This window comes from Varanus komodoensis, unplaced genomic scaffold (genome assembly GCF_004798865.1).
Source record: "Varanus komodoensis strain SLA01 unplaced genomic scaffold, ASM479886v1 scaffold101, whole genome shotgun sequence".
NCBI lineage: Eukaryota > Metazoa > Chordata > Lepidosauria > Squamata > Varanidae > Varanus > Varanus komodoensis.
Window position 1 is genome coordinate 1,148,933 of NW_025335275.1, and position 13,497 is coordinate 1,162,429.

At 45.1% G+C, this 13,497-nt stretch overlaps 1 protein-coding gene across 6 annotated transcripts in view; it reads left to right on the plus strand.

Annotated features, from left to right (window-relative positions):
- Positions 1-13,466, plus strand: part of PHC1 (polyhomeotic homolog 1) — a 56,802-nt gene extending 43,336 nt beyond the window's left edge. For all 6 annotated transcript variants that reach the window (XM_044419312.1, XM_044419315.1, XM_044419316.1 and 3 more), the window contains 2 exons: positions 10,070-10,301; positions 12,500-13,466. In XM_044419312.1, the coding sequence (XP_044275247.1) occupies positions 10,070-10,301; positions 12,500-12,654 (387 nt within the window). In that variant the 3' untranslated portion in view covers positions 12,655-13,466. The remainder of the gene's footprint in view (positions 1-10,069; positions 10,302-12,499) is intronic.
- The last annotated feature ends 31 nt before the right edge of the window (positions 13,467-13,497 follow it).

Consider the following 13,497-nt stretch of genomic DNA (forward strand, 5'->3'; position numbering starts at 1 on the left):
TGCTAGAGTCTTTCAGTCTGAATCCCCGAGGCTGTCCAAGCAACAAACATCAACAGTCATGGCATCACCTGGACTGCGATTCAAGAGTGCTGATTGGTACCATGGCGATCCTCTGCCACACTTGGCTCAGAGCATCCACTCTCCCACAAGACACACAGGTTCACATCAAAGAGATGCCATTCAATGGCAAAGGCCTCTTTAATGCCTGAATGGATGAGAAATTGGACGATGTTCAAAAAACAAGGGCAACAGCACGCAAAATGGGCTTCACCCCAACTGGCCATGGGGTCCATCCTATTACCCTGGAAGGAGCCAGCCATATAATTCAGCTCACTTGAGGCAACCACCAACCCAGCAGCATCAGGATGCTCCTCCTCATATCCAGCGGTCCTCCAAAAAGCAGCTGGATGCTGAGAGACAGTGTCACTGACAGCCATCCGAAACCAGCCCCTCACCATCAGGAACAATATATATCGAAGACTGCTTAACAAAATACCTTCCCCAATTGGAAGATACAGCATCGGACAGATGGGTACTCTCCATCATTGAATTCAGATACCATCCATCATTCGAATCCCTTCCACCACTGCAAACAGTGAGGACTTCCCTCCCCCATCAGCCACCCAATAAGAGGAGGTAGGCTTCAAGCAAAGGAAATGATTCAATCTGTCCCAACTTCCAACCAGAGGAAATTTTACTCCTGGTATTTTACCGTCCCTAAAAAGGACAGTGGTCTATGTCCCATCTTAGACCTTAGAAGCATGAACTTTTTACATTCCACATAAGAAGTTCCTCATAATTTCTCTACAAACTATACTAACCTTACAAAGAAAAGGGGACTGGTTCACCTTGATAGACTTAAAAGATGCATATTTTCACATCTCTGTCCACCCAGACTATATACACTTTTTTTGTTTCCATGTTGGGATGGAAAGTTATTCATGCTGCCTTCTGGATTAGCCACCACTACAAGAATGTTCACAAAATGTATGGCCATAATTTGTGCACATCTTCAGGTTTGAGAGGTTAAGATATACTCCTACCTGGACAATTGGCTATTGACTGCCTCATCCAAATTGGACTTAAGGGGCTCAATTCACATCACTTGTTCTCTGCTACAAGAGCTGGGTCTCTGTGTTAATAATGAAAAAATCTGTACTTTCTCTATCCCAGTCTGTCCACTATATTGGTATGAAATTGTGTTCAGTGGCTTCCTGGACGTACCTTTCAGGGGACAGAGCTATGACTTTGCAAGGGCTGACCATAAACCTCCAAACAGAGACCAGTTCTACAGCACTACAGATATAATGCCTCTTGGGGCTTATGGTGGCTACCCTTTCAGTTGTGCACCATGCTCACTTCCATATGTGACCAATATGTTTTTACAGGCATATTGATCCAACAGAGACTCCAAATGGAAGTGCTTGACACTCCCACACTTGGTACAATCCAGTCTTTCCAGGTGGACTATGCTGCACCTTTAGGGTGGTGTCTCCTTCAACCCCCAAGACACCACATCTGACTGTAACAACGGACACTTCCCCATGGGGATGGGGAGCTCATCGTGCTGGCAAAGAAGCTCACAAGTCTGAGACAGTTGAGAGCGTACCGGGCACATCAACTTCCTGGAGCTCCTTGCAGTGCAAGAAACACTACTATCCTTCCAACAGCTGATCAACAACCACTACAATCAGATCACTTCCAACAATACCACGGTGGTGTATTATTATTATTTAACAGGGTAAAACTCACTCCATTCCACTGATACAACTGACTATACAGATATGGGACTTGTGCTTAGAATACAATATAACCCTCATAGCAGTCCATCTGGTGGGGATCTACAATGAAATAACCAACAGAGAAAGCAGAATGATGAACCCAACACACAAGGGGGAATTACATCCTCTGATCCTGAACCAGCTATTCACAGCATGGGGGACCTCATCTGTGGATTTGTTTGCAGCACCAGCCAATGCAGTATGCAACCACTTCTGCTCCTGAGCAGGGGCAGGCATGGGATTCCTCAGCAATGTATTTCTCACATGGTGGGATGGGACTCTGTTCTACATGTTCTCACTGATAACGAAAGTAGTGGCCAAGATCTGGAGAGACCATACGGATTGTATCCTAGTGGCACTATGATGACCTCAACAGGCTTGGTTCATGGACGTCCTCCTCATGTCCAACGAAAACTACAAAAAGTTTCTGTTGAGAACAGACATAATATCTTGGGATGGAGGGCAAGTCTTCCACCCTGACATAGAAACCTTGTGACTAACGGCTTGGAGGATCATCAGGTATGTGCAAGAGTCCCTATTCATTCAGTAATACAGCAAATCCTTGACACTGTGCTCAAACCAAACACCAGGTGCTTGTACGAGGCAAAATGGAGGAGATTTGAGCAATTCTTGAAACAACATGGGTTCGACTCTTAACATATCCTCCATCCACCAGGTTCTCACCTTTCTGCATTACCCCCACGTCAAAAGCTTAACACCATCTTTGATCAGGATTTACTTAGCTGCAGTATCCTCCTTCCACGGGGTAGCACAAAGTTTTCTCACACCTTCTCACTATACAGTTCCTGAAAGGACTACAGAATATCAAGCCTCCATCCAGATCAGTCATGCCGGGATAGAGCCTTTCAGTAGTTCTGCAAGCACTAACAAAGTCTAACAGTAGTCTGATCTCTTGGAAAGTGGCATTCCTTGTGACGGCTCGTAGGGCTAGTGAATTATGTGCCCTCAAGATTGACCCTCCATTCATTTCTTAACACATTGGACATTTACAGAACCTTAATTTTCTATCACTCATGCAAGGAACCGATCCACAACACAAAAAGACTGCTTCAAACATGGAAAAGTCAAAGGAAAATCCAATAACACTGCTAAGGTTAGCTCACTGAATAGTGGAGACCATCAAACTAGCCTATGAAATAGCTGGACTGGAACTCCCACAACAATTAAAAGCCCACTGAAACTGAGCTATGGCAGCATATACAGCCTTATCAGGTGGCATCCCAGTGGAAAGCAGCAACATCGTCCAATCCATCTACATTTGTCCAGCACTACCCTAACCCCTAATCCAGTCCTTCAGTGATGACAGTCCCACCTCCATTCCAAGGTAAGCTCACTAATTGCCAATATATGTGATGCACAGAGACCACAAAGAAGGTTGTCTCAGTTCCCTGCCTGCATTTCCATTCCGACAGAACTGATCTGCTCAGCTCAAGCCTGAGCCCCTACATTCGAAGGGATCCACCGTGACTACCTTAAGACTAGGGCAGCAGATTTGGATCCTAGAATCCAGGACATTCTGAAAGCGACTCTAAGACTAACAACCAGATGTTCTTATGCTACTAAACGGGCAAAATTCAATGACTATGCAAGGGGCCACTCTTTTGATACATCCCCTGCCTCCATTCAGAGGATTCTGGAATTCCTGCATTCTCTCCACCAATCAGGACTGAAACCAACTTCCACGAAAGTCTATTTATCTGCAATCTCTGATTTCCATGGTCCCACTGAATGATACTCTGTTTATTATCATCCTCTTTCAAGATGTTTTATGAAGGGACTGAAAAATCTGGACCCTCCCATCTGACCTATCATCCCTGACTGGAATCTCTCTGTTGTGCTTCATGCACTAATGAAGCCACCGTTTGAACCACTCTCAATGACTGATTTGCAGCTTGTGTCCTGGAAGGTCTCCTTCCTGGTGGCCATCACCTCAGCCCATCAGGCAAATGAACTATGTATACTGCAAGTAGACCCTCCGTATCTAATTTTTCATAGAGAAAAAGCCATTCTCCATACCAGCCCTTCATTCCTGCCTAAAGTGTCATCATCTTTTCACATCTATCAAGAGATTATTCTCCTGACCTTCTACCCATTGCTTTCTATGGACATGGAAAGAGCCCTCCACCAAGATGTCTGTTGTTCATTAGTTGGTCCCAAACTGAGACTATTCATAAGACAGAGCAACTCTTTGTCAAGTATGCAGACCGTTCCAAGGGAGATCTGGTTGGACCCCAGCGCATGGCACACTGGATCGTCGAAACCATCAAGCTAACATACCTACTGTCATCCTTGAACTTATCAGATCAACTGAAGGCTCATTCCACTAGAACGATTTTGACATCAACACTCCTCCATGCGGGACTTCCTCTAGATGCTCTTTGCAGATCAGCAATGTGGTGACACCGTCCACTTTTGTGCAACACTACAGCCTGGGCATGAGGGCCAGACACGACTTTCCTTGGCTGGGCAGTGTTGTCTTAAGTTCTTAAATAATGATTCTTTCCACCTCCTTTTTATAGTATGTTTGCTAGTCACCCATATGTGTGATGCACAGAGACCACAACAAAGAAAGGCAAGTTGCATACCTCTAACTGTCGTTCTTCAAGTGGTCATCTGTGCATTCACACAACTCACTCACCGGCCCTGCATCTGTGTCAGTGAACACAGATGCGCACGCTCACACACACACACACACACACACACACACACACACACACAGATAAATGCATACATCTTCATCTACCAACTCCTAATTTACTTAGTGATAAGTGGTTTAGGAATACTCCATTAGGGCAAACATCAGTCTCAAGTGGGACTGAGAAAATGGCGGGAGCCCACCTATTTGTATAGGGGAAAAGGAGGCAGAGCTCCCATGGAAAGTTCTAGGCTAAGCTACAGAAATCTTCCTGAACGAGGCATTGTGCAGGCACAATATATGTATGAGTGCACAGATGACCGCTCAAAGAATGACAGTTACAGGTATGCAACCTCCCTTTCCATAGTGCAAGGGGACAAGAAAGAGGAGATGGTAGCAAGATAACAGGTAATGTGTATGGAGAGAACAGCTCCATCTGTCTCAGTCATTCCCAAGCATCCAAAAAACTAGCAATAAATGCAGGCAGAGGGAGAGAAAAGAGGAAGGAAATGTGTATAAAAAAGAGAGAACATGCAAGAGCAGAGAGGCATGGAGCTCTCCATAGTACCTTTCCCATCCCTTAGTGATTGTGCAAGAAAGGGTGAGGGTGAATAACTGCTGTTTTCCCTTTCTCTGAGCTTGTCTTTGCTGGAAAGGCATAAGAAGCAGGCAGTGGTTTTTCTCACTATTGCCATTGCAGAAGTGTGGGGAGGAGGGGACAGACTGTACTTTTACTTCCCCAGGGCTTGCCTCTGCTCAAAAGACAGAGGGAGCATACAGTTCCCTCCCCCTCCCCCTCCTCAAATGGGGGATTTCTGTACTAGCCACTCACTCAAGCTTTCTCGGTGATTCACAAAAACAAAATTTAAAACCTTAAAATACATGGGACAACAAATTATTAAAAAGCATACATTAAAAACCAAACCAAACAAGGATGTAAAAAAGCAGTGAGGCGATTTTCCAAGGCTTTATCAATGCCAGCTTAACCTTTCAGGAAGCACTTTCCTCCACTGAAAATATTCTTTCATATCATACCACTGATTGGAACTGCCTACAGAAGGGCCTCTGAAGAATGATAGTTAGCTTTAAGGGTTAAGATGATGAAGTTTATTTAGGGTTAGGGTGGTGGTACAAAATAGTATAAATAGTTCTTTTCCCACCTCCTCATTCTGCTGCATGTGGAAACCAGCCAGTCTGACAATGGGAGAAGAGAAGTTCATTCCACTTTGCAGAGTGAAAACAGAACTCAGGAATCTTCCACTCACATCAGCTACAACAAACCTGCCTGCCCCTACTTCCTTTTTACAAGCATCTATGAAGGCCTGAAATGCAGGGGACAAAGGTCCCTGAAGGTGCCTCACAGCAGTTCCACCATCCACAACAGACAAGCCAGGAGCTGACACAGCTCAACAACCTCCTTGAAAGTGCCCACGGTCAGCAACTGGGACAAAAGGTAGCAGCAGTTCCTAGCACTGAAGCCAAAGCTGAAGACTAGGGCCAAGCAGTGGGCTGTCTTTACATCCTGATGTAGGTAGGGTAGCCTCCATGCCAGGCACAAGACAGGTAAAATTTCACTTCAGGAAGGTCCAGTTGATGGCAACAGCTAAGCCGAGTTTGAGCAAGGCTCAGATGTCATCCAGGAGTTAAAGGAACTGCCAGAGAGGTTCAGCAGCTTGTAGAGCAGAACTGGCACTTGGAAGTGTGGTTCAAAGGGGGCTGATTCTGTTGTGTTTGGTTGCAAAGCTCTTCTGCACCTGAATGCAGTGCAGGTGGCCATCAAACCAGGCAGCTAGTCAGGCAAGCAGGCAGTAGCTGGCACACAGCAAGTGTAACCGTGAGCACCAGCAGCAAGCAATGTGTTCTGAAAGTGCACAAAAGTGCAAGAAGTAGTAGAAAGGGGCAATGGAAGTAGGAAGCCTCCAGACCAATCAATTCACCATGGAACTGATTCTCCTCCTCATGGGCCTGGATTTCCCCTTTCCATCCCAGGGTACCTTTCAGAGCTCCCTTTCTAACATTTCTTCCTTCTACTACAGCAGTGCTATTGCTCCTCCAAATTTTCTGTCATCTCTGGTTGTGAGTGAGATGATTTGGTGGGACTTTTCCCTTCTCCAGTTCTTATTTATGATATTGGATTCTTTGCATGTTTACTTAAAAAGAAATCTTAAGTTCATTGGAATATAGTCCCACGGAACTATGTATAGGATTGGAGCCCTACTGCTGGACTTAAGCTTCCCTATTCTTTTTAGGATAAGATTGCAAGTAAATAAGCATACTTGGAATCTCATATTGAAGCAATTCCCAGTGCTGTCTTAAGGTTAGGCTAGAGATGTTCTCCTTTAAAAAGAAATGCCACTTCTGCTTTACATCCGGCAGGAGTTGGGGAGCAAAGAGAGCATGAAAGTTCTGCCCAGTACTAGCTGTTAGAAACAATATTTCCTTTCTTTCGGAAGAGGAAAATATTCCAGGCATGCAGAGGTTTCTTTTTGAAACTTTTATTGCAATTAAGCAGGGGTCTCAAACTCAACTTACCTGGGGACCGCTGGAAGTAGAGTCTGGGTGAGGCTGGGCCGCATCAAGTATTCCACAAAAAAAGGATTTCAAGTATTCCAAAAAAAAGTACAACTGATCCAATCTTCTCAATCTTTACTAATAATAATTCAGAACATGAACGGTTCTTCAGAACATAGGCTTCTCTTACTTCCTCCTCCTCCTTGCTGTCAGAGACCTGACAGTGCTTCCTCTTACACAGCTGAGCCACATTTGGCTTGAGGGAGGAAGCAACTGAGACCCTCAGTATGGCTTGAAGATGCTCATCAGTAAGTTTGGACCTAAACTTTGACTTATTAAAGTTCATGGTGGAGAAGAGCTTTTCACACAGATAGGTGCTCCCAAAAAGGCACGTGGTCCGCTTGAACATCCTGGAAAGCTCAGGGAAGGGAAGGGGCAATTCTCTCAAAAATTGTCCAAGCTTGTCTGCTTTTCCACTCACTTCCCTGAACTTGGCTTTGAGTTCAGAATTGCACTGCAGGTCAATTAGCTCCGTTTGAAGCACGGCGGGGCATCTTCCACATCGAAGGAGAAGGGGTCAGCAAAAATTTGAAAAGTGGCTCTGTGTGTCTTGAAATCTGCAAACCTGTGATCAAATTCTTCCTGTAGCTTTACAATGGCATCAGCATACTTCTCACCGCTGAATAGTGTGCCAGAATCCATGAGTGCCTTGCATGCTGGGAAATGGCGGAGGTTTGTCTGAGAAAGCTGGGCTTTCCATAGCACAAGTTTTGTGGAGAATGCTCTGACATTGTCATAGGCAGCACTGACAAGCTGCGCCTGGCCTTGTAATTTCTTGTTCAGTACATTCAGCTCCTATGTGATGTCAACAAGAAAAGCTAAGTCCATGAGCCATTTGGGATCACTTAGTACAGAAACAGCCATCCCATCTTTCTCCATGAAGGTTTTCACCTCTGCTCTCAACTCAAAAAACCTCTTCAAGATGTTTTCCCTGCTAAGCCAACGTACCTCGGCGTAGTAGAGCACATCCTCATACGCTGACTATTTCTTCTAAAAAGGCGCGGAACTGCCGGTGCTTTAAGCCCCTGGATCTGATATGGTTGATGCATTTCACGTCAGACATCACATTGTCAGACTTCAGGCATTTGCTGCAAAGGGCCTGCTGATGGATAATGCAGTGCAGAGCAATGGCCTCTTCCACAGCCTCTCCTTCCAATTTTCTTTGAACAAGTGCCACGAATCCATTTCTCCTCCCTGTCATTGATGGCGCTCCATCGGTTATTATTCCAGCAAAACTCTTCCATAGTAAGCCGGCATCTGCAATGGCATCACACAGCTGGCGGAATATCTTCTGAGTGGTGGTCTGGCCATGCATTGGAATCACTGTGAGTAACTCCTCCATCACTTCAACATTGTCGTCAACACCACGGACATATATTGCGAGCTGCGCAGTGTCAGTGACGTCTGTGCTCTCATCAAGAGCGACTGAGTATGCATGAAAATGTTTAGCTTTCTCACACAGTTGATCGTAAATGTTACCTGACAGGTCAGAAATGCGCTCTGCCACTGTGTTGGCTGGGAGGCTGATGTTGCTAAACTGACCCTTTTTTTCCGGACAGACTATACTTGCAGCCTGTAACATGCACTTTTTGATGAACTTGCCGTCTTTAAATGGCTTTCCTGCCTTAGCAATCATCTCACTCACTACGTAGCTGGCTTCGACTGCTGCATCACTCTCTTTGCTTGCTTTCTTGAAAAAAACTTGTTGCCTCAGTAGACTTGTTTTAAGTTTGGCGACACAGTCCTCTCTCTCATCTCCCTGGTATTTTGCATACTCCTCAGCATGTCTAGTTGAGTATTGACGTCTGATGTTGTACTCCTTGTGCACCACAACTTTCTCTGTGCATATAAGACACGTCGGGATGCCCCTGTGCTCAACAAAAAAATATTCCGTCTCCCACTTCTCCTGAAATTGCCTGTGCTCATCGCCAACCTTTCTCTTCACAGCAGGTTTTGAGAAAGACATGACTGGGGCTGGGTGACAAAACGTATTTGCACTGGGTGACAGGATATATTTTCCCTTCACTCGGTGACACTCCCGAATCATGTTTCAAGTGACTAACGTTGTTAATTTGCGTTGCTGTCACGATCCTGAGCTGTGGTAGCCCACAGGTGACAAAAAATATAAAACGCCCAGGCAGTGTTCCCTCTAAGCTGCGCCGGGCCACTGGCTCTTTGAAGGCCGCAGGGCCCGTCCCCCATGCCCCGCCCGTCCCGGCGCACGGCTTAGAGGGAACATTGTGCCCAGGGTAACGACTCACGCAGGTGCGTGTGAGAAAAACGCGCGGGCCACACTATCACTAAACTTTGATATCAAGCGGGGCCACAAAATATCGTCCCATGGGCTGCAATTGGCCCACGGGCCGCGAGTTTGAGATCCCTGCAAAAAAGAAAGTTGGAGAGGCTTTCCTCCCTTCTTCCAAGTCAACTCAGCACATGTTCACATCTCATTTTTATGTCCTGCCCCCCCCCCCCAGGCCGTTACTGGGAGATTACAATCTTTTCCACCCGCCTACTTCACACTGCTCTAATATAGGCCCTTCTCTCCCACTTTGCCCCTCCCTGGTGAATTACAATAGGCTCATTTTGCCCTGCTGGGTGTGTCAGCCAATATTCAGGAAGTCATTGAGCAAGCGCTCAGCCATTTTGTCCACGTGCCAATTCCCTAACACTCTACTATCTGATCTCAGCCCTCCCCCCTTAGGCTAAGAATTTTCTCTGTTACTTTTTTTTTTTAACTCTTCCTACTTCCTCGTTTCAAATCATCCCTATCACTAGCCAAGCTTACTTTGGAGGAGACACAATAGCACTGGTTTGCATAGTTCTGACTATGGCTATGCACCAGGGAGGTGTTAGATGAAAGGAACCTTATGCTGCTTTTGGCATTTTTAACACTTAGAATACCAATCAGTATGTCACAAATATTGAGCTTTGAGATTTCCACTTTGTTTTTTTTTCCTATGAACTGAAATAGCTACCTTTTTGCATTTTTATTTGATTATTCCCCCCCTTCTTAAGTCTCCCCCATCCTCATGCTCTATTTTCTGTTTGGATTTTGCAGGGCCAAGAAGACTCAAGCAGAGGATCTGATAATTCCAGTTATGATGAAGCTCTATCCCCTACATCACCAGGACCTCTGTCAGCAAGGACCAGTCATGGAGAGCGAGACCTTGTCAGCTCCAACATGACGCAGCCTACTCCTGACCTGCATGGTATCAACCCAGTCTTCTTGTCCAGTAATCCCAGCAGTTGGAGTGTAGAGGAAGTATACGAGTTCATTGCATCCTTACAAGGCAAGTCTGACATCTTTCCCATGCCCACAAGGGTAAGGTAATAGTTGCAAATTAGACAACTAAGCATTCAAGCATAACTTAAGGTTTTGAATTATAGAATTGTAATAAACAGTAGCTCTATTTGGGCCTTCAGTTCTCCTGAACTAGAATCAAGCTTGCTGGCCTGCCCTTTCTGTCACACATACATATATGTATATCACAGGAGTACACCCCTCACATTTTGTAAATATTTTATCATATCTTTTCATGTGACAACCCTGAAGAAATGACACTTTGCTACAATGTAGTGAGTATACAGCTTGTATAACAGTGTAAATTTGCTGTCCCCTCAAAATAACTCAACACACAGCCATTAATGTCTAAACCGCTGGCAACAAAAGTGAGTACACCCCTAAGTGAAACTGTCGAAATTGAGCCCAAAGTGTCAATATTTTGTGTGGCCACCATTATTTTCCAGCACTGCCTTAACCCTCTTGGGCATGGAGTTCACCAGAGCTTCACAGGTTGCCACTGGAGTCCTCTTCCACTCCTCCATGATGACATCACGGAGCTGGTGGATGTTAGAGACCTTGCACTCCTCCAGCTTCCGTTTCAGGATGCCCCACAGATGCTCAATAGAGTTTAGGTCTGGAGACTTGCTTGGCCAGTCCATCACCTTTACCCTCAGCTTCTTTAGCAAGGCAGTGGTCCTCTTGGAGGTGTGTTTGGGGCTGTTATCATGTTGGAATACTGCCCTGCGGCCCAGTCTCCGAAGGGAGGGGATCATGCCCTGCTTCAGTATGTCACAGTACATGTTGGCATTCATGGTTCCCTCAATGAACCGTAGCTCCCCAGTGCCGGCAGCACTCATGCAGCCCCAGACCATGATACTCCCACCACCATGCTTGACTGTAGGCAAGACACACTTGTCTTTGTATTCCTCACCTGGTTGTCACCACACACGCTTGACACCATCTGAACCGAATAAGTTTATCTTGGTCTCATCAGACCACAGGACATGGTTCCAGTATCCATGCGGGCTTTCTTGGGCATCATCTTTAGAAGAGGCTTCCTTTTGGGATGACAGCTCTGCAGACCAATTTAATGCAGTGTGCGGCGTATGGTCTGAGCATTGACAGGCTGACCCACCACCCCTTCAACCTCTGCAGCAGTGCTGGCAGCACTCATACATCTATTGCCCAAAGCCAACCTCTGGGTATGATGATGAGCACGTGCACTCAACTTCTTTGGTCGACCATGGCGAGGCCTGTTCTGAGTAGAACCTGTCCTGTTCAACCACTGTATGGTCTTGGCCACCGTGCAGCAGCTTAGTTTCAGGGTCTTGGCAATCTTCTTATAGCCTAGGCCATCTTTATGTAGAGCAACAATTCTTTTTTTCAGCTCCTCAGAGTGTTCTTTGCCATGAGGTGCCATGTTGAACTTTCAGTGACCAGTATGTGAGAGCGATAACACCAAATTTAACACACCTGCTCCCCATTCACACCTGAGACCTTGTAACCTTGTAACACTAACGAGTCACATGACACCGGGGAGGGAAAATGGCTAATAATGCCCAATTTGGACAGTTTCACTTAGGGGTGTACTCACATTGGTTGCCAGCAGTTCAGACATTAATGGCTGTGTGTTGAGTTATTTTGAGGGGACAGCAAATTTACACTGTTATACAAGCTGTATACTCACTACTTTACATTGTAGCAAAGTGTCATTTCTTCAGGGTTGTCACATGAAAAGATGTAATAAAATATTTACAAAATGTGAGGGGCGTACTCACTTCTGTGATATACTGTATCTCACAGGTTCCCTACTTTAGATGTCCAGCTTCCCACAGCTGGGCATGGAGATGCACCTGAAAGGCCAGCAACAGTGGCCCCTTTATTCCCATTATGCAGTTTTTATGGCCTGAAAATCTGAATGCTCGACAAGGCTAGTGAACACTTATTGCACATGGTATTGTTAAATTTTGAAGATTTAGATGACAGCGATGTTTTACATGTATTTGTATAGCACAGTGGCTTAAAAATGTGGTCTGTATTATCTCTTCATCTCAGTATGGGAATAATACAACTTAGCATAGGTGTTCTGAAAATTACTTCATGTACTGTGTTAAACCCTTTTCTTTAGAATAGCATCAATTTAAACTAGAGTGAAACAGTAGCTTCCACTTCTCACAAGCTTTCTCTGCTACTTGAATACCTTAGGCTGTCAAGAGATTGCAGAGGAGTTTCGCTCCCAGGAAATTGATGGTCAGGCTCTGCTCCTCCTGAAGGAGGAGCATCTCATGAGCGCCATGAACATCAAGCTGGGTCCTGCCCTCAAGATCTGTGCCAAGATCAACATCCTGAAAGAGACCTAATAACACAGGAAGCCAGTATACTCTCCTCTATAGGCTGGGACCATTTATTTGGCTCTGAAGAGTGGAGGGGAAAGGATCTCTCTTGAGCCTTTATCTTGGTGCTACATAGGGGAGCATTAACTCCCGTGGAGGCATTGAAACATGTTTCGGAACTTCTTGTATTGTCAGCAAGTTTTCTAGCCTCCACATTGTTCCCGAGGGAAACACCACAAAGAGAATAAGTTGTTCTGTATTGAGGAACCTGAAGAGGCTTGAAGAGGACCATTCCTCTTGTCAGCAGCGGATTTTTCATTCTTCTTGCTGTGGGATCTTTCTCCTTTCACATAGATTCAGTTTGCAGGGAACCAGTTAAGCACTGAAGCTTGGTTCATGTTTTCTCATACTGAGGGAGAGAAGTTGGAAGAATCCATTTGGGACATTGAGCAGAACTAAAGTTTTAAATATCACCTCTCCCATTTCATAGTTGATTCAAGGTAGATTGCAAACTGACTTCATACAGAACACTGAAAAGGAAGTGTTAAGATTGGAATGTGTCACTTGATGAAAAACTTTCCAAATTACACTTGTTTGTCTTGTGGAGTTGGGAAACACCATTCAAGATCCAAAGGAGAATCCGATTGTACTGAAGTTCCAGTGGTTTCTATCTTCTAAAAGTTTCCTTTTTTGAGTTTTATATGCTGCCCTCTTCACATTAGAGAGCATATGCAGCAATGGTTATTCTGGCAGGTTTGTATTCCCTGTCAAAAGCGTGTTTATTTTTATTTGTTATACAGATATTCTCATCCTCAGTAAAAAGAATGTTTCAAAAAGTATTGAATGTTGGTCCTCTTGTGGCCTGATTTT